Source organism: Eptatretus burgeri, chromosome 12 (genome assembly GCF_056783735.1).
Source record: "Eptatretus burgeri isolate ZD-2024b chromosome 12, Ebu_testis_v1, whole genome shotgun sequence".
NCBI lineage: Eukaryota > Metazoa > Chordata > Myxini > Myxiniformes > Myxinidae > Eptatretus > Eptatretus burgeri.
In genome coordinates, this window is record NC_140972.1 from 9,350,384 (window position 1) to 9,365,383 (window position 15,000).

The 15,000-nt window shown below is 44.3% G+C and overlaps 1 protein-coding gene across 5 annotated transcripts in view; it reads left to right on the forward strand.

The window, feature by feature from the left end:
- Nucleotides 1-15,000, forward strand: part of PARG (poly(ADP-ribose) glycohydrolase) — a 183,125-nt gene that overhangs the window by 104,115 nt on the left and 64,010 nt on the right. For all 5 annotated transcript variants that reach the window (XM_085849416.1, XM_085849420.1, XM_085849417.1 and 2 more), the window contains 2 exons: nucleotides 7,034-7,116; nucleotides 7,276-7,336. In XM_085849416.1, coding sequence (XP_085705542.1) covers nucleotides 7,034-7,116; nucleotides 7,276-7,336 — 144 coding nt within the window. The remainder of the gene's footprint in view (nucleotides 1-7,033; nucleotides 7,117-7,275; nucleotides 7,337-15,000) is intronic.

Here is a 15,000-nt window from a genome sequence, read left to right on the forward strand (position 1 = left end):
TTGGGTGGCAGACAGAGGTAATTCAACTTAACTTGGTGAAGTAGCAAGATGCAGATCATTTCTGTGCCTTGCTGCTTGCTGACCTTATACCTAACCCAAGGCGGGAAGTCCCAAAAAGCTGTCAAGCAAGGATGAGCAACACTTGAAGATAATGGCCTGGTAGCATAAAATTCTCTCTTCCTTAAGGAAAGATTCCCCTTGAGGTACACTGTGATTCCTTAGCGAAGAATTTCCTTGAGGGCTGTTGCATAAACAGTTTGAGGGCCTTCAGTTTGAGGAAATCCTTCGGAGCCGTTGCTATGATCGGCAACCAATCAGATTATATTAGAGATAGGAAGAGGTGTCCAAAAGCAGAATGGAGGCGAAGCGATCTACAAACTGGCCGATTTTATAATTTTTACGTTCGTTTGCATGGTGACGTGTGACGTCACCGCCGAGAGGCGTAATTCCATCATGACATCATCGGTCATTCGCTGACGTTATTACGTCTGTCGTCGACAGACCGTCACCACCGAGAGGCGTAATGCTAATGCCACTCCGAGAAAACAGCGTCTGCAATGTAAAACCTTCTTCTGCACATGCTGATTACCTCAGAAGGTGAATTTGACACAAAAAATGTTATATTCATGACATCTTGCGTGGCGATAATCGTCATCTTCATGACCAATTTCCATGAAGAGCACCATTTGAAAACTCAAAGGTTGGTGTTTAAGGATGGGAGTGGGGGGGGGGAAGGGGGGCTCCCTTGCCCTTGAGTTTAAGGCGAAACTAAACTTAAGGTTAAGGAATATTTTAATATGCATCAAGCGTGATGATGTCGGCAGCTGATGAGCGCCGTGATGTTGCTGCGTTGCTTCCACTTCCGGGTTTGTTCCATTGTCAATGCATTGGAGACACTTTGCCGTGACCTCCTCGAGGACTTATCGTGCAAAGCAGCCATGCCCAAACACGCATCTCACTTGTCGAGCTGTTCAAAGCCATGTGGCCTGAATTCTCTCCAAGTTTATCACCGAGGCTGTAACCAATATGATGGCAGGAGAACGTGGCCCTGACCACGGCATTGTTGTGTCAGACTCAGTCCGACCAGAGCGTATGGTGCAATCAAGTGTGGTTGCGGAAGGAGGACTCCGGTACGATGCCCGAGGCCCAAAAGGAAGAACAGCCGAGCAGGTGGAGCTCACGCAATGCTTGAAGTGAGCTCGCCATCGGAACGAAGAAAATGCTCCGGGTGCTGGAGCGGGACGTACTCGGTCTCGTGTTGATGTGTGGGGGCGCATGTTCTTGGGTTCTGAGCCAGCAGTTCTGCGTCTGCAGATCCATTCCCATGACCCGTTTGCATGGCCTGGGTACATGGACCTCAGTGGTGCTCGCTCTGCACTTTGTACTCGCCCTGGGCGTTCGCAGGTTCTGCTCGACATTTGTGGACACAATACAGGCACTGTCGTCGCTGATGCCGGTGCTCCGTGTGCCCTGCCTGAGTGATCTTTCAGCTTTGGGCACTTCGAGCTTGGACACCTTTTGTTGTAAATTTAGAATGTATTTATTTTTGGCTAATTTGCATTTTTATTGTATTCATTTACTTTAATGCATAATATACATTTTCATGTAATTTTATGTGATTAGTTTTTATTTCCATTTGCTGTATGTATGGATTTGTAAGTTAGTTTTGTTCTTGTAAACTTGACAAATATCAGTCTTCGGATTGCCTTGTCCAGTTTTTGAAGTTCTCAATAAACCGAAATGAATGCAACAATCCTAAAATTAAGGATGTCCTTCAGGGGAATCTTGAGGAAATATTTAAGTAAATTGTCAAATCTTTCCTTGAGAATGCTTTATGCAATCGGGCCATTATCCTTAAAGGGGAGCTCAAATGCTCAGACCACCTCGACACGAATCTATTCCTTGATACCTGAAAAAATAAATATGAAGTCTCTCCGATTTGCGATTGAAAGTCAGTAATTCTGTGATTAAAAGTCGAAATCTTCTTCTTCTTCTTTCTTCTTTCTTCCAACACACTTGGAAGTCGACCGCCAGATTCGTACTGTCTCCGGATTACATCGTGGTACGATTTAACTCAAACGGCGAATAATTTCTGATTTCCCATAAATATGCCGAGTCGATGCATCATTGGTGGTTGTCCTAATACAAACCAAGATGGCTTCATGCTGCACCAATGGCCGAAAGACCCTAAGTTTGCCAGAAATTGGATGAGGTTTGTCCGAAATACACGAGTGTGAATCGGGCCTACAAAAATTCGCTTTTGTGCTCGGAGCATTTTACAGAGCACTGTTATGAAACAACGGAGATGGCTACATCTTGTGGTTATCCCCCATGATTAAGAGAGAATGCTATCCCCACGATTCAGCGGAAGAAACAGCCGTCGCTCGAAACTGTAAGGGCCCTATCACACCTTGACGTTTTAGCCAGCGTATGGCAACGTATCAAAATGTATGTAAAACGCTGGCGTACGCTGAACTATTGATGTTTTTTTCAGTTTTGGGTGTATTCATAACGAGTTGGACTATGCATAACGTATTAGTAACGTATACAGAACGTTTTGATAACTTATAGATAACTTATACCAACGAATGCTTAGCGTGTTGTCGACGTTCACAACTTATGCCCAACGATAGTCTAACTTATGCATAGCGCGCGGCAGCGTATCGCTGACGATCACATGGCGTAACCTATTAATAGGCTGCCGATCGACGATTCAAATCATAACCGCACTAGACATCCAAGTGTCAACATCACCGTCACGCCGAAGAAAACTTCGAAGAATGCTGCAAAAATGTCTCCTGGCCGTGGCCGTGGACGCGGACGTGAGGAGGATCCATCATCACCCACACCCTCCCCATCACGCTCACCGACTACTACTGCTACTACTACCTACTACTACTACTACTGCTACTAGTGTGAGTCGTACGCCGAGCACGTCGAAAAATTTTGAGCATGCTTAAAATTTGTCGACGAGCTCGGCGTACTACGACGTATGCCAGCGTGCTTCAGCGTGCTCTTAACGTACACAAAACTTACCCATAACATATTCGACGTGTGCCAGCGTATTCGCCAAATTTTTCATACGCTGGCTAAAACGTCAAGGTGTGACAGGGCCTTTACACCATCGACACCCAGCTACCAGCACATGTACATGGGTGATTTGAGCGGTGAATCAAGCACCTGTTGCCATTGCCCGGCAGTTACCATGAGAGCACCTGAAAATAATTATCTTTTATTAACACAATTTTCTGCAAGTCAAATGAACCACCATCTATTTCTAGTGGAGAGAAAGTATGTATGTATCATCTACTCCTCCAAGAGGATTTGACCAAGGACGCTAAAACTTTCAGGGTCCCCCCTGCCCCCTACCCCCTCAACCCCTCACCTCCTGCACAATCCTCCATCAACCACCATCCTACACCCAGTTCCACCACCCCCCACCCCCACACCCATTCCCCTAACAATAACCCACCACCACCCCACACTCCCCCTGCAGCATCCAACCACAATCCCCCATCAAACATCACCCCCCAATAACCTCTGCCATCCCACACTCCCCCTCCAACCCTTCACCCCTCCACCATTCTCCATCAACCATCACCCCCACAATACCCACCACCATCCCCCACCCCCTCCACACTGCTCCCCCTTCCACACTGTCTGCTCCCCCCTTCCACACTGTCTGTTCCCCCCTTCCACATTCCTCATTCAACTAACATCCCACAATACCCATAACCACTTCCACACCACCCCTCCCCCCTAGCACCACTCTCCCCTCCAGTGGGACAGGACATCGGCATGACACAGCACAGACACGGCATGACAAAGCACAGTGGCATGGGCACCAGCACGATACAACCATAGACACAAATGGCATTCCAGGAAAGTATGAAATGGGATGATCCTATAATATCCAAGACACCTGGTCAACCTGCGATGGTGAGACAAAGCATTTGTCCACGGTGTCCGAGTATGCCTGGGTGGTGTCCGTGCTGTGTCCTTGCTGCATCGTGCTGTGTACGTGCTGTACCATCTCGTGCTGTGTACATGCTATGTCATGCCGTGTACGTGCTGTGTCCGTCCCGTGTTTCTGCTGGAGTGATATAACTTTTCTATCATTTAAAACAAAATCCCCGATAAACCGGCAATTGAATGGAAAAACAAACCTACCAATCTGTGATGAAGATGCAACCTGCATTTTAATCTTCACTAACACCGCCATTGTCACCATCTTCGTCTGAATCGCTCGCATAAGGCTCAAAACGATACTGCTCCATAATTTCCTTGAAAGCATTTCCATCACTAATTTAGTCTCCATTCATTTCTTCAAAATCCCACTGATCAGTTTCAACATTCTGCGAACTTTCAGAGTTGCTAATGATGGTGGAATCGGTTTTGAAATCTGAGCTCCAAATACATTTTCTCGATGTAAGCCGCTGGGTTTGGATCTCGATGGGTTCTGAGTGCGATGTCACAATCAAAGATCAACACTTTAGGGCTTTTTCGGCACTTTGTGATTGGCAAAAAAATTTCAAAAATTCTTTCTCTTCAAATTAGGCTGTGATTAATGATTTTTAATGGTTATCAGAAAATAAAATTGTGTTTGGGTTCCCCTTAAGGAATAGAAAGAAGACGAGAGCTTGCAGAAGGCTCAGGTGTCATCCATCGAACAGGACGAAGATGTGTCTTGATTTGACCATTGAGAAGAGGTCAGCAACCTTTGACCATCCCAGCAACCTTTTACCATTGTTCTGTAGTCCATTCTTTGTGTTCTTGTGCATATTTAAGCTTTTTTGTCATGTTCCTCATTCCGAACGAAGGCTTTCTTCCTGTAACATCCTTTCAGTCATTATTTCAAAAGTGACCTGTGACTGATCGATGTACAGCAGACTGTAGAACCAACTCGCATGCCTTTATGCACACTTACTCTGCCATCCATTTGTACAACAAAAAAAATTCTGAATTTGTTTAAAAAAAATTTTTTTTTACAATTGTGGCAGCCAGCATCCCCCCATTTCTTTTTATTATTTTATTATTAACCACAATCCTAATGAGAAGATGAGTGTTTGTTCATCAAAGTGTTGTTTATCAAATATGTTAATTCTGCATTAATGTTGCTCTGTCAAACTTGGTTTATTAATTGTAGTTGGGGTCTGCTGTATGAACAGCTTGATTTCACGATGGACGGATGGTTATGGAGTCTGTGTGGTTCAACAAACGAATTGGCTTTTATGTTCGGCATTTTGTTTTATTCATTCATTTACTCATTGAGTTTTTACCCAATGGATGAAGGAAAATGTCACTCATTCATAATTCGTGCATCCCCTCATCGTTTACCACGCATCACTATACTGGTTTGAAGGCCTACTTTAAGAAAAGACGCTCGTTCTTTTGACATGCACAAGGCAGACAGTTTTACAAAATCGGACATGTGCAAAATTTCCCCCCTCCCCTCGAGAACCTGAGGCATGTTTGTAAAGATTAATATACCCAAACATGACCTCCCCATATGTAATAACTGGTAAGTAGACTGTGCATAAAGTGATGTCCACACATTTCACTGAGGCAGCATGACACGTGACCAAAGGATGAGAGTGAGGTGTACTCTTACCTTCTGTTGAGACATAATATCGATAACAAAGGGTTTACATTTTATGGCTTCAAAATTGTGCACACACATAATGTGCATGTTTTTCAGTTCATTCTCCTCTTAGTCACTGCCTTCGAATTTTGCATTTTGTTATGACAAAGGTCGATCATGGTTTTCATATTTCGGGACCATTTGGAAGGTGTTTGTGAAAAATTGATAATGGTTTGGGGCTGTTACAGTGGTTGAACCACAAAGGGACTACCCGTTACAGAAGGGGGTATGAATGCCTCGTGTACCTGGGTATCTGAAGTGACACTTCCTTCAGCAGGAAAGCTATGAGGATTGAGTTACCTTTTCCAACATGACTCCAACCCCAACCACAAGTCTAAATTAATTGGAGTGTTTTAGTGGGAACAAGGTCAAGGTGCTCAATGGGTCCTCTCGACCTCCTGACCTCAACCTGGTAGTTGCGGTACCGGACGGAAGGTAACCGAAGAACATGAAGTGGTTTACAGAATGGTGAGGAGAATTTAGGCCAACAATCCAAAGGACAAATTCATAATACTGATAAGAAAGAGAAGAGGCCTTGAAAGGAAGGGAAATGGGAGTGTTGTTTACTTTTAAACTGACTTGCTCATTTGTAGTATTGAATATGTAGATGTGCTATATGATGGTGGATAAGTGGATGTGAATCGACATGATAATTTGTTTTGGAAGTTGTAAACATTGCTTATCATCCATGGGTTGTACATGATTGCTCTTCCCACCTTGTGCAAAGCACAGCCAGTGATCCTCTTCAAATCTCCTCCTACCCAGCATCCCTTGGGAGCATGAATAGGTTTATTTTCTCCCTTTTTTACCTGCTGGTTGTTTATAATAGTAAGTCTGGCACTATCACCCATCGTTAAGCTGATAATGCATTGTTTACAATTATTGATTATTTATCAGCAGCGTGGCATTACGGAGGCAAATGCGATGCTCTCTGGTTTAAATAACCCCCCCCTCCTTCAACTATCCCTTTCACGCTGAGACCTGTAATTTGGTACATGAATAATGTCCCTCTTCCATCGTGCGTTATCACTTGACTCGCTCCCTTATTCATGCCTTGCCACCGGTTGATTTCATTTAACATGTTGAAGGACAGCATGTTCGATGATTTTGGCATGCTTTTCTTTTACCATTTTAATGGTGGATTTATCTAAATAAGCACAATCATCCGACCCTGCAGATTTTTCTTTCTCCTTATTTATGGTCTCAAGTACCACCTACCCCCCCCCCACTCCCTCAAAACCTCTCAATATCTCAAGTACCTCCTTCAAGGTTAGTGCTCCAATGTCCTGAGGTGCACCGCTCCACACGTTCCTTCATCCCTATCCTTCCCCTATACCAAGAACCCTTTAACGGCTTACTCTGTGACCGGTCTTTCCATTCCCTCTTTTTCAGACTCTTCCTCCCTCCGGCTGTTGGCAGGAAAGTCGAAAAGCTTCGTGCTTTCTTCCATTATTTCTATCGAGTCACCACCTCACGTAAGCATACAGCTTTTGGTCTTTCATTAAATAACTGCTGGCACGTCCCTCGCTCCACAGTTCTCACTTTGATGCTGCTACACTCGTATTCAAAATATTTTCTTTATTTTCTGCAACAAAATTTCCTTTTGCTTCATCTTATGGGTCTTCTCATTGCAGCTCCCTCTGGCATGATTACATTCACCAGAAAGGTTCTGAGCACAGCTCCAACCTGGGAGAGGTAAGATATTTTGGAACTCCTTGTGTGTAATAGGCCTTCAGAGCCGTGATGGCGAGCAGAGATAGAGTAGCAGGAAAAGTGAGGGAAATGTGAAGATGGATTGTAATGACTTTAGCTAATATGTGCAGTTAATGCATCAGTCAGACAGGCTCCTCACCGCCACCCCGTTACAACATATGGCATATAAAGGAAAGGTTTATTAATTACTGCTGATGTCTTTTCCTCTTCCACCTCCATTACTTCATTCAAACTTCTTTTTTTTCCTTCCTCTCCACATTTTTCGACCTCATATTACCCCTAATTCAACATGGCCTAGCCATTTATAATGTTGTAATAGTTATTCCAAGTAATTACTGAGGCAAAAGGGTTAGCCCTGTTAATTGATGAAGTATACAGCCGATATGATGTTCAGAAATGTAAATGTACATCTTTAGACAAACGGCTTTTGTGTATTCGTTCACAAGAAGTGAAGGTGGAGCAATGCAATATGGTGGTGCATTTTTAAGGTTGTGTTGGATTAAGGTTAATAGGACAGACGAGCTTCCATACATCTGTTGAGCCTTTGACATTACTTGCAAGCATTTATAGGCATTTGCTTCCTGAGTCATTTTACCAATAAAGCACATATTTATCACAACCTTTATCACATTCAGCAATAACAAACAGTTTTTTCACATCGCAACGTTTAATTATTATGATGATGGAATCCAGGTTCAAATCCCAAATTTGACAACCCACAAACAGGGTTCACACATTCCTTGAAATTCCTGGAAAAATGCGAAAACATTTTCCATCACTGCAAAGTTCTGGAAAACTTGTCCAAGTCCTTGATACTCCTGGAAAATCGATAAAATTACGCAAATATATATATATAATCTGTCAGGCCTCCGGTCAGAATTATTAATTTCACTGGTCCCTCGGAGACCATTACCAATTTTAACCTCCCTCAGGGATTTACCCATTGAAGCCGTGCCAAAATGGTTTCTCACGTGAAAATCTGCTATGGTGGGTCACCACACGAAATATGGTTTTATGGAATAACAGTTTATTATAAGAAGGTAAAGGATGACGAAACGGAGAATCCTGGGACAAAAGATAGGTCAGGTCAGGTCAGGTATCGGAGCATGTGCCAGAGCAGGGCGCCGCTGCGTCCACTTTCCACCGGTTCTCCAGGGGCCCCCTTCTGGCCATCCCCCAGGCAGATGCCTGGCCCATCCCCATCTTGAGTTGCTGATCAACCTGATGCCACGACAAGGCACGTGGTCAGCCCTTTGGTCTCCTCCACTCATGAGGCTCCCTCGCTGAGAGAATCCGGTGAGCAGGATCAGCGTCAGGAAAACGAGCCACATGTCCATATAGCCACAGCTGACGCTCATGGACTTTGTAGGTAACAAATCTCATTTGAGTCTCTCTCAGCAACCGCTCGTTGGACACAAAGTCTGACCAGCGATTGCCAAGGATTTTCCAAAGAGACCTCATACCAAAGGAATTAAGTTGCCATCTCAGATCCCTGGTCAGAGTCCAAGTCTCACATCCATAGAGCAAGACTGGAAGCACCAAGGACCTGAAGACTCAGAATTTCGTCCTCCACGGGTACCAGGAGCACTACACCCCATGATCCATTAAATCCATGACTTCCCAGGACCAACCCAGACGTCCATTGACCTCTGTCTCACAGCCAGCAGAGACATGAATATCACTGCCAAGGTAAGTGAATCTCCCTGTGACCTCAACATCCTCACCACAAACGGGTACAGACAAGACAGCAGCATCTAAGATGTCGTTGAAAGCCTGGATCTTAGTTTTGACCCAGGAAACCCGTAATCCCAGCGGCTCTGACTTCTCATTCAGCACCTTGAGGGCCCCCAAAAGGATATCTAAGAGTCTCCACAAAGATGACTGCATCCTCTGCATAATCAAGGTCATAGATCTTGACATTCCCAAACGAAGCACCGCAGCTTGATCTCTCTGACACCCTCCCCAGAATCCAGTCCATACAAGTGCTGAAAAGTGTGGAGGCAAGTACACACCCCTGACGAACTCCAGCGCCAACTGAAAATATGTCAGAGATGATATCACCACATCTCACAGTACTCTCAGTCCCAGAGTATAGCTTAGACATCAGATTGATCAGTTTTGGTGGAACCTCACGAAGACCAAGAATCCTCCAGAGGGCATCCCGATTCACTGAATCGAACGCTTTGCAGAGATGCACATTGGCTGCAAGCGGCTGCCGAAACTCTCGTATGCATTCAGTGAGGAACCGAAGAGCATGTATACAGTCAATGATTGACCTCCTTGGTGTAAAGCTTGACTACTTCAGACGCTGGCGCTCTAGCAGATGGTGGGGATCCCTATCAAAAATTATCCGAGCAAAGACCTTGCCTGGCACTGAGAGCAACGTCACCCCCAAAGTAATTGTTGTTGTTCTGGCGATCACCCTTCCTTTTCCAGAGAGGGGAAACAAGGCCCTTCTTCCAGTCAGTTGAGATGATGCCTGTGTTCCAGGCAGAGCACAAAACTGCATGCAATGACACGAGTACAGCATTTCCACCAGCCTTGAGAAGTTCAGCATGGATGCCACAGATCCCAGGAGCTTTACCACATTTCAACTGGTTCACCGCAGCCTGTGTTTCCACAAATCAAGCTGGATCACAGTTGATTGGAGGGTCAGTAACAGGGATAGTAACACCACGGACATCCAACTCGACAGCTGGTGGATCAGCCTGGTACAGCCTCTCAAAGTAACCGGCCCAGCAGGCCTTCACTTCGGACTCCTCTGTCAAGAGGCCACCACCCGACACTCTAACTGCAGTGCACTGAGGGGCAGGCTTGGAGGAACGCAATGCACAAATTTCTCTGAAAGCAGGTTGAGAATCACTTTACTACAGGTGATGCTCTACCCCTTCACAGATTCTTCGCACATAGGCCTCCTTTTCCACCCTGAGCTCACGTACAGTTTTACGTCTCAGCTCCCTGAACAGCTCAGTTCTGCCATTCAGCCTGGCTCTGCGACTCTGGTCAATGGTTTCCAGTGTCCCTTGAGAGACAAAATTCTTCCTCGTCCTACGGTGAGTACCAAGATATCCACCAGCAACATCAAGGTCGGTGGTCTTGAAGGCACTCCACAACTCTTCAGGATTCCCCAAAGCACCAAGACCCCCCCCCCCCAAATCTCCACTCAGCTTGTTCGCAAAATCCTCAGCTACCCTCTCATCCTTGAGCCTGTCAACATCCAGCCTAGACTGGTATGGTACCATTCTCCCCGATTTAAGCTGTAACTTCAGAGTTGTTACAACAAATCTGTGGTTGGTATTGAGGAACTGAGCATGCTGGAAGACCCTGCAGTTCTGCATCATCCTCCAGTGACCATCAATGAGCACATGGTCAATCTCCTTTGCCACACCACCAGCGTTGGAATACCAAGTCCAGCAATGAGTCGGTGGGCGCTGAAACCATGAACCTGCTTCCCTTAGTCCATGACTTCTTGCAAAGTCAAGGAACTTAGTGCTATTCTGGTTCACAGTTCCAGACCCATGGGGATCAACACATGTCTTATAACCATCCATATCAGTTCCAGTCGATCCATTGAAATCTCGCAATGGGCACTGATCCACCAGACTCGAGCATGGCATCGATTGCGTCCTTTACAGTGAGCTCACTCGCCTCAGTCGGAGCAGATAAAGAGACCAGGGAAATGACATCTAAGGAGTGACGAATCCTGAGTCTCATAATACACTCGTTAACGGGTGTTACCTCAATTATCATTGGTGTCAGGTTATTGGACACAGCTACAGCAACTCCTTGGGCATGGTAACCATCAGAGTGACCAGACCAATATTTTGTGTAACCACCTGCCATGATCTCACCACTATCTGGTCACTGAACCTCAGAGTGCTGCAAGACCAATATCCAAATGCTTGAGCTCAGATGATAACAGAGACAGGTGATCATCCTCTTTTTGGGATAGGATATTCCAGGAACCCACCTGAAGGGACCGCCTCAGGTTAACCCAAGGAGACCGCCGTCTGGTGGACGACATCTCAGCACCACCCTGACACACACTACCACAATCTGACCCAGGAAGGTTACCCCATGGTTTAAATCCTGTCACTGAAGAGAGGGGGGGGGGTCCCGAAGGTTTTGCCCCAATCCTGTCATCTGGTGAGCTGCCCTGCAGAGAGTAGGGAGTGGGTTTTCAGATTTCTTTGTGGTACGTTTTGTGGAATGAATGGTTTCACAGTGGCCAGAGTGCAAATCCTGCCACCAACCTCTTAAAAATAAATATAAAAATACAAGTAACCCAACTGCTTGAGGATATCTGCAGACACAGTTGGGCACTAGATATGGATGGTCGTTGGCTCACAAGGAGCTCCTTCACCCTTTTACGGGTTTTTCTTCAATCCTGCTGTGGTGTCCATATCATACACCTCCCTCACGAGGAGACGGTTTAGTCGCCGACAACTCAACCATGAAACAGGTTATTACAGGTTTACATGGTACCTGTAGCAAGTCACGAATCTAATCTGGCCTGACTTGACACAAAACATAGACAGACACAGAAATGGGAATAAAAATAAATAAATATGGCACACTCGCGATCCAATGGACCGAAGGCACACTTGATGCAGGAAATGCACTCCAATCAACTTGACCACAAGCATGCAATAAAGTGTGCCAGGTGAAGTCTTTTAAAGGATACCACAAACGGGGATCAAAAATGCTCCACCATGAACGGGTCTCCAGCCCACAGCTGCGGCACAGAGGAGAGAGGCGAAGCATTCAGCATTCCGAAGTGCTAGCGGATAAAGTGAAGCAGCAAGAACTTGAAGGGTAGCCCTGGAGATCAGCGTGCCACACGTGTCGAGTGACATGAGGAGAAAATGTAACGAGTTTTATGACATGACATCTGGTCGTGCATACTTTTGTAAGTGCTTATGGAAACTCCTGATTAAGTAGGAAGGAGCTACTTGGTCTGTGCACTGCCAATTTTCAAGGGAAAGGGAAATAGGCTGTTGACATGACTCAATCTGGAGACTGTATAACGGTAAATTTTGTAAAATCTTTTGAGAGTCCAACAGCTGTGACAGAAGCTGGTGATTTATGCTGCAGAAGGTACAATTTGGAATGGTTCTGTGGTATAACATGCTAAGCTCGTATATTTTGTCTGTATGTTTTCATGTATTACTGAAATATTCAATGGAGTATAGAATAATAGAAAACAAACAAGATTACATTCTTCTGCTTGTTGTTTATTCCAATGTCACTTGTTACATAAATCCTTTGTGTTAAAAGTCCTGGAAAACAACTCTTTTGTCCTGGAAAACTTCTGGAAATTTGGTCTCCCATGTCTGTGCGAACCATGACAAGGCCTTAATTTGCAGCTTCATGGAGTACTACTCTCCCCTTTGGGCTTGTGCCCATGCCTTTCCCTTCTTGATGCCATGAAAAGCAAGGTCCTTAAAATAATTGGGATCTCCCATGACGAAGCTGAATCTTAAGGTGTGTTACTCTCACTTTGTAGACAGATTGATGGCCTTTTTACATTCTACTGCCTTACCCTCTGCCCTCTCTTCGGCAGAGGGTGAGGCGGTAGAGTTTTGGTCTTGCACCCTGTGCCTTCTCTTGGCTCTGTCCATCCTAAGTTTCTGCAGAGCGCACACAGTCTGCCAGTAACCCTCTTCTTGTTCATTTCAAAAAATTTAGGCTCACAGCTCACTTCGACTCAGACCATCTGAGTCGTCACGAGGCGGCGCTCCGGACGCCGGGGCTAGGTGGTGCCACACTGATAGGTTTTTGAAGTTTAATCGAGTTGGCTATTTGGTAAGTTATACTGTTTTCTTCAGAATGCTCCTTCAGAAGGATTTTAAAGCAAATCTTCAGCTCTTGCTGCCCTCCTTATCATACTAAATCTACAAATATCGTTTTTTTTTTTTCTTTGCTGCCTTCATCTTTCCTGGTTTATTTTTAAAAGTACCTCACCAATCATACAATCATCTATTTTGCTTTCATGTCTATTTCTGGGTTTTGTTTGTGATGTTCATTTCAGTTTAAGGTTTTATTTTCTCCCATTTGCATTCATTCTTCATTATCGATGAAGAAGAAAGTGTAGAACCCTGTGTTTGTCCTCGTGCTATTGTATTTTGTTTTTCTCTCTGAAGGTTCACATATTGTGCCTCATTGTGACAGTTAGAGAAACTCCCACTGCAGAGTAGAGTTCAACATGATTCTTAAAATATTTCCTCATGTCATGACAAGCTCACCCAATGAACCGCTAATTTGTACTTATATGGACAAACCACAATCCCTTTCATTCTTACCTTGGAAGTCTGAAATAGAAAGACTAATGGCACAGTGACTTGTGGAAGTGACTGGAGAGGGAATTGTATTGAATCCTGTGAGAGCCAGAAGCATGACTGAAGATGTTATTGCTGGTTTAACGATTCTCTCTGAATGATGTAACTGAGTATCTGCACAGCCTTTAGAAGACAGATTTTAGTCAATCTTTTTCTAAGCATTTCAGATCCGAACCCTTGATCCTGTGAAAATGCAGGGTTTTGGCAATCTGCTAATCACAACTTAATACTGTCTCTGACGAATATATGCAATAACACTGAGCGCCATTGAATATATCATTAAAAACTTTGGCTGGTTAAATTATGCCGTGAGCAGTCATGTGAACCGTTCATGAATATTACTTTTGTCGGCTGGAGGACTATGTGGGCTTAGGGAGCAGTGAGAGGAGCTCAACACGACCCTCAACATGTTGACCATTTTCCATATATATAATATATATATATATACATACATATACATATATATATATATATATATATATATATATATATACATACATACATATATATACATATATACACATACATAGTTGTGGCCAAAAATATTGGCACCCTTGCACTTTTTTCAAAGAACTCACAATTTTCTTGAGAAATAAGTTGAAATTGACGAAAGTATTTGGTCTCTACAATTCTCTATTTCAGTGTTAATATGACAGAACCTTTGGTTTTTGATTCAGAACTTAATATATCCTTTTAAATCAGAAAATAAAAAGAAATGGCATTGACAAAATTATTGACACCCTCGACTTAATATTTGGTAGCACAGCCTTTGGACAAAATAACTGCAGTCAAGCACTTCCTCTTGCCATGAATGAACTTCCTACACCTCTCAACTGGCAGTTTGTTCCACTCTTCTTGGACAAACTGCTCCAGTTCTCCCAGATTTGAAGGGCATCTTCTCCCAACTGCTGTTTTCAGATCTCTGCACAGGTGTTCAATGGGATTTAGATCTGGACTCGTTGCTGGCCACTTTAGAACAGTCCAGCATTTTGTCTGAAACCATTCCTGTGTGGTTTCTGAAGTGTGTTTGGGGTCATTGTCCTGCTGCAAGACTCATGACCTTCGACAGAGACCCAGCTTTCTGAGACTGGGTTGAACATTGGGCTCCAAAATGCTTTGGTAATCTGATTTCATTATGCCACACATTCAATGCAACAAGTGCCAGAGGCAGCACAGCAACCCCAAAACGTCACTGAATCTCTTCCATGCTTGACTGAAGGGAAGGCGTTCTTTTCTTTGAAGGCTTCATTTTGTTTTCTTTAAACAGAGATGATTACGTACATATATATATATATATATATATATATG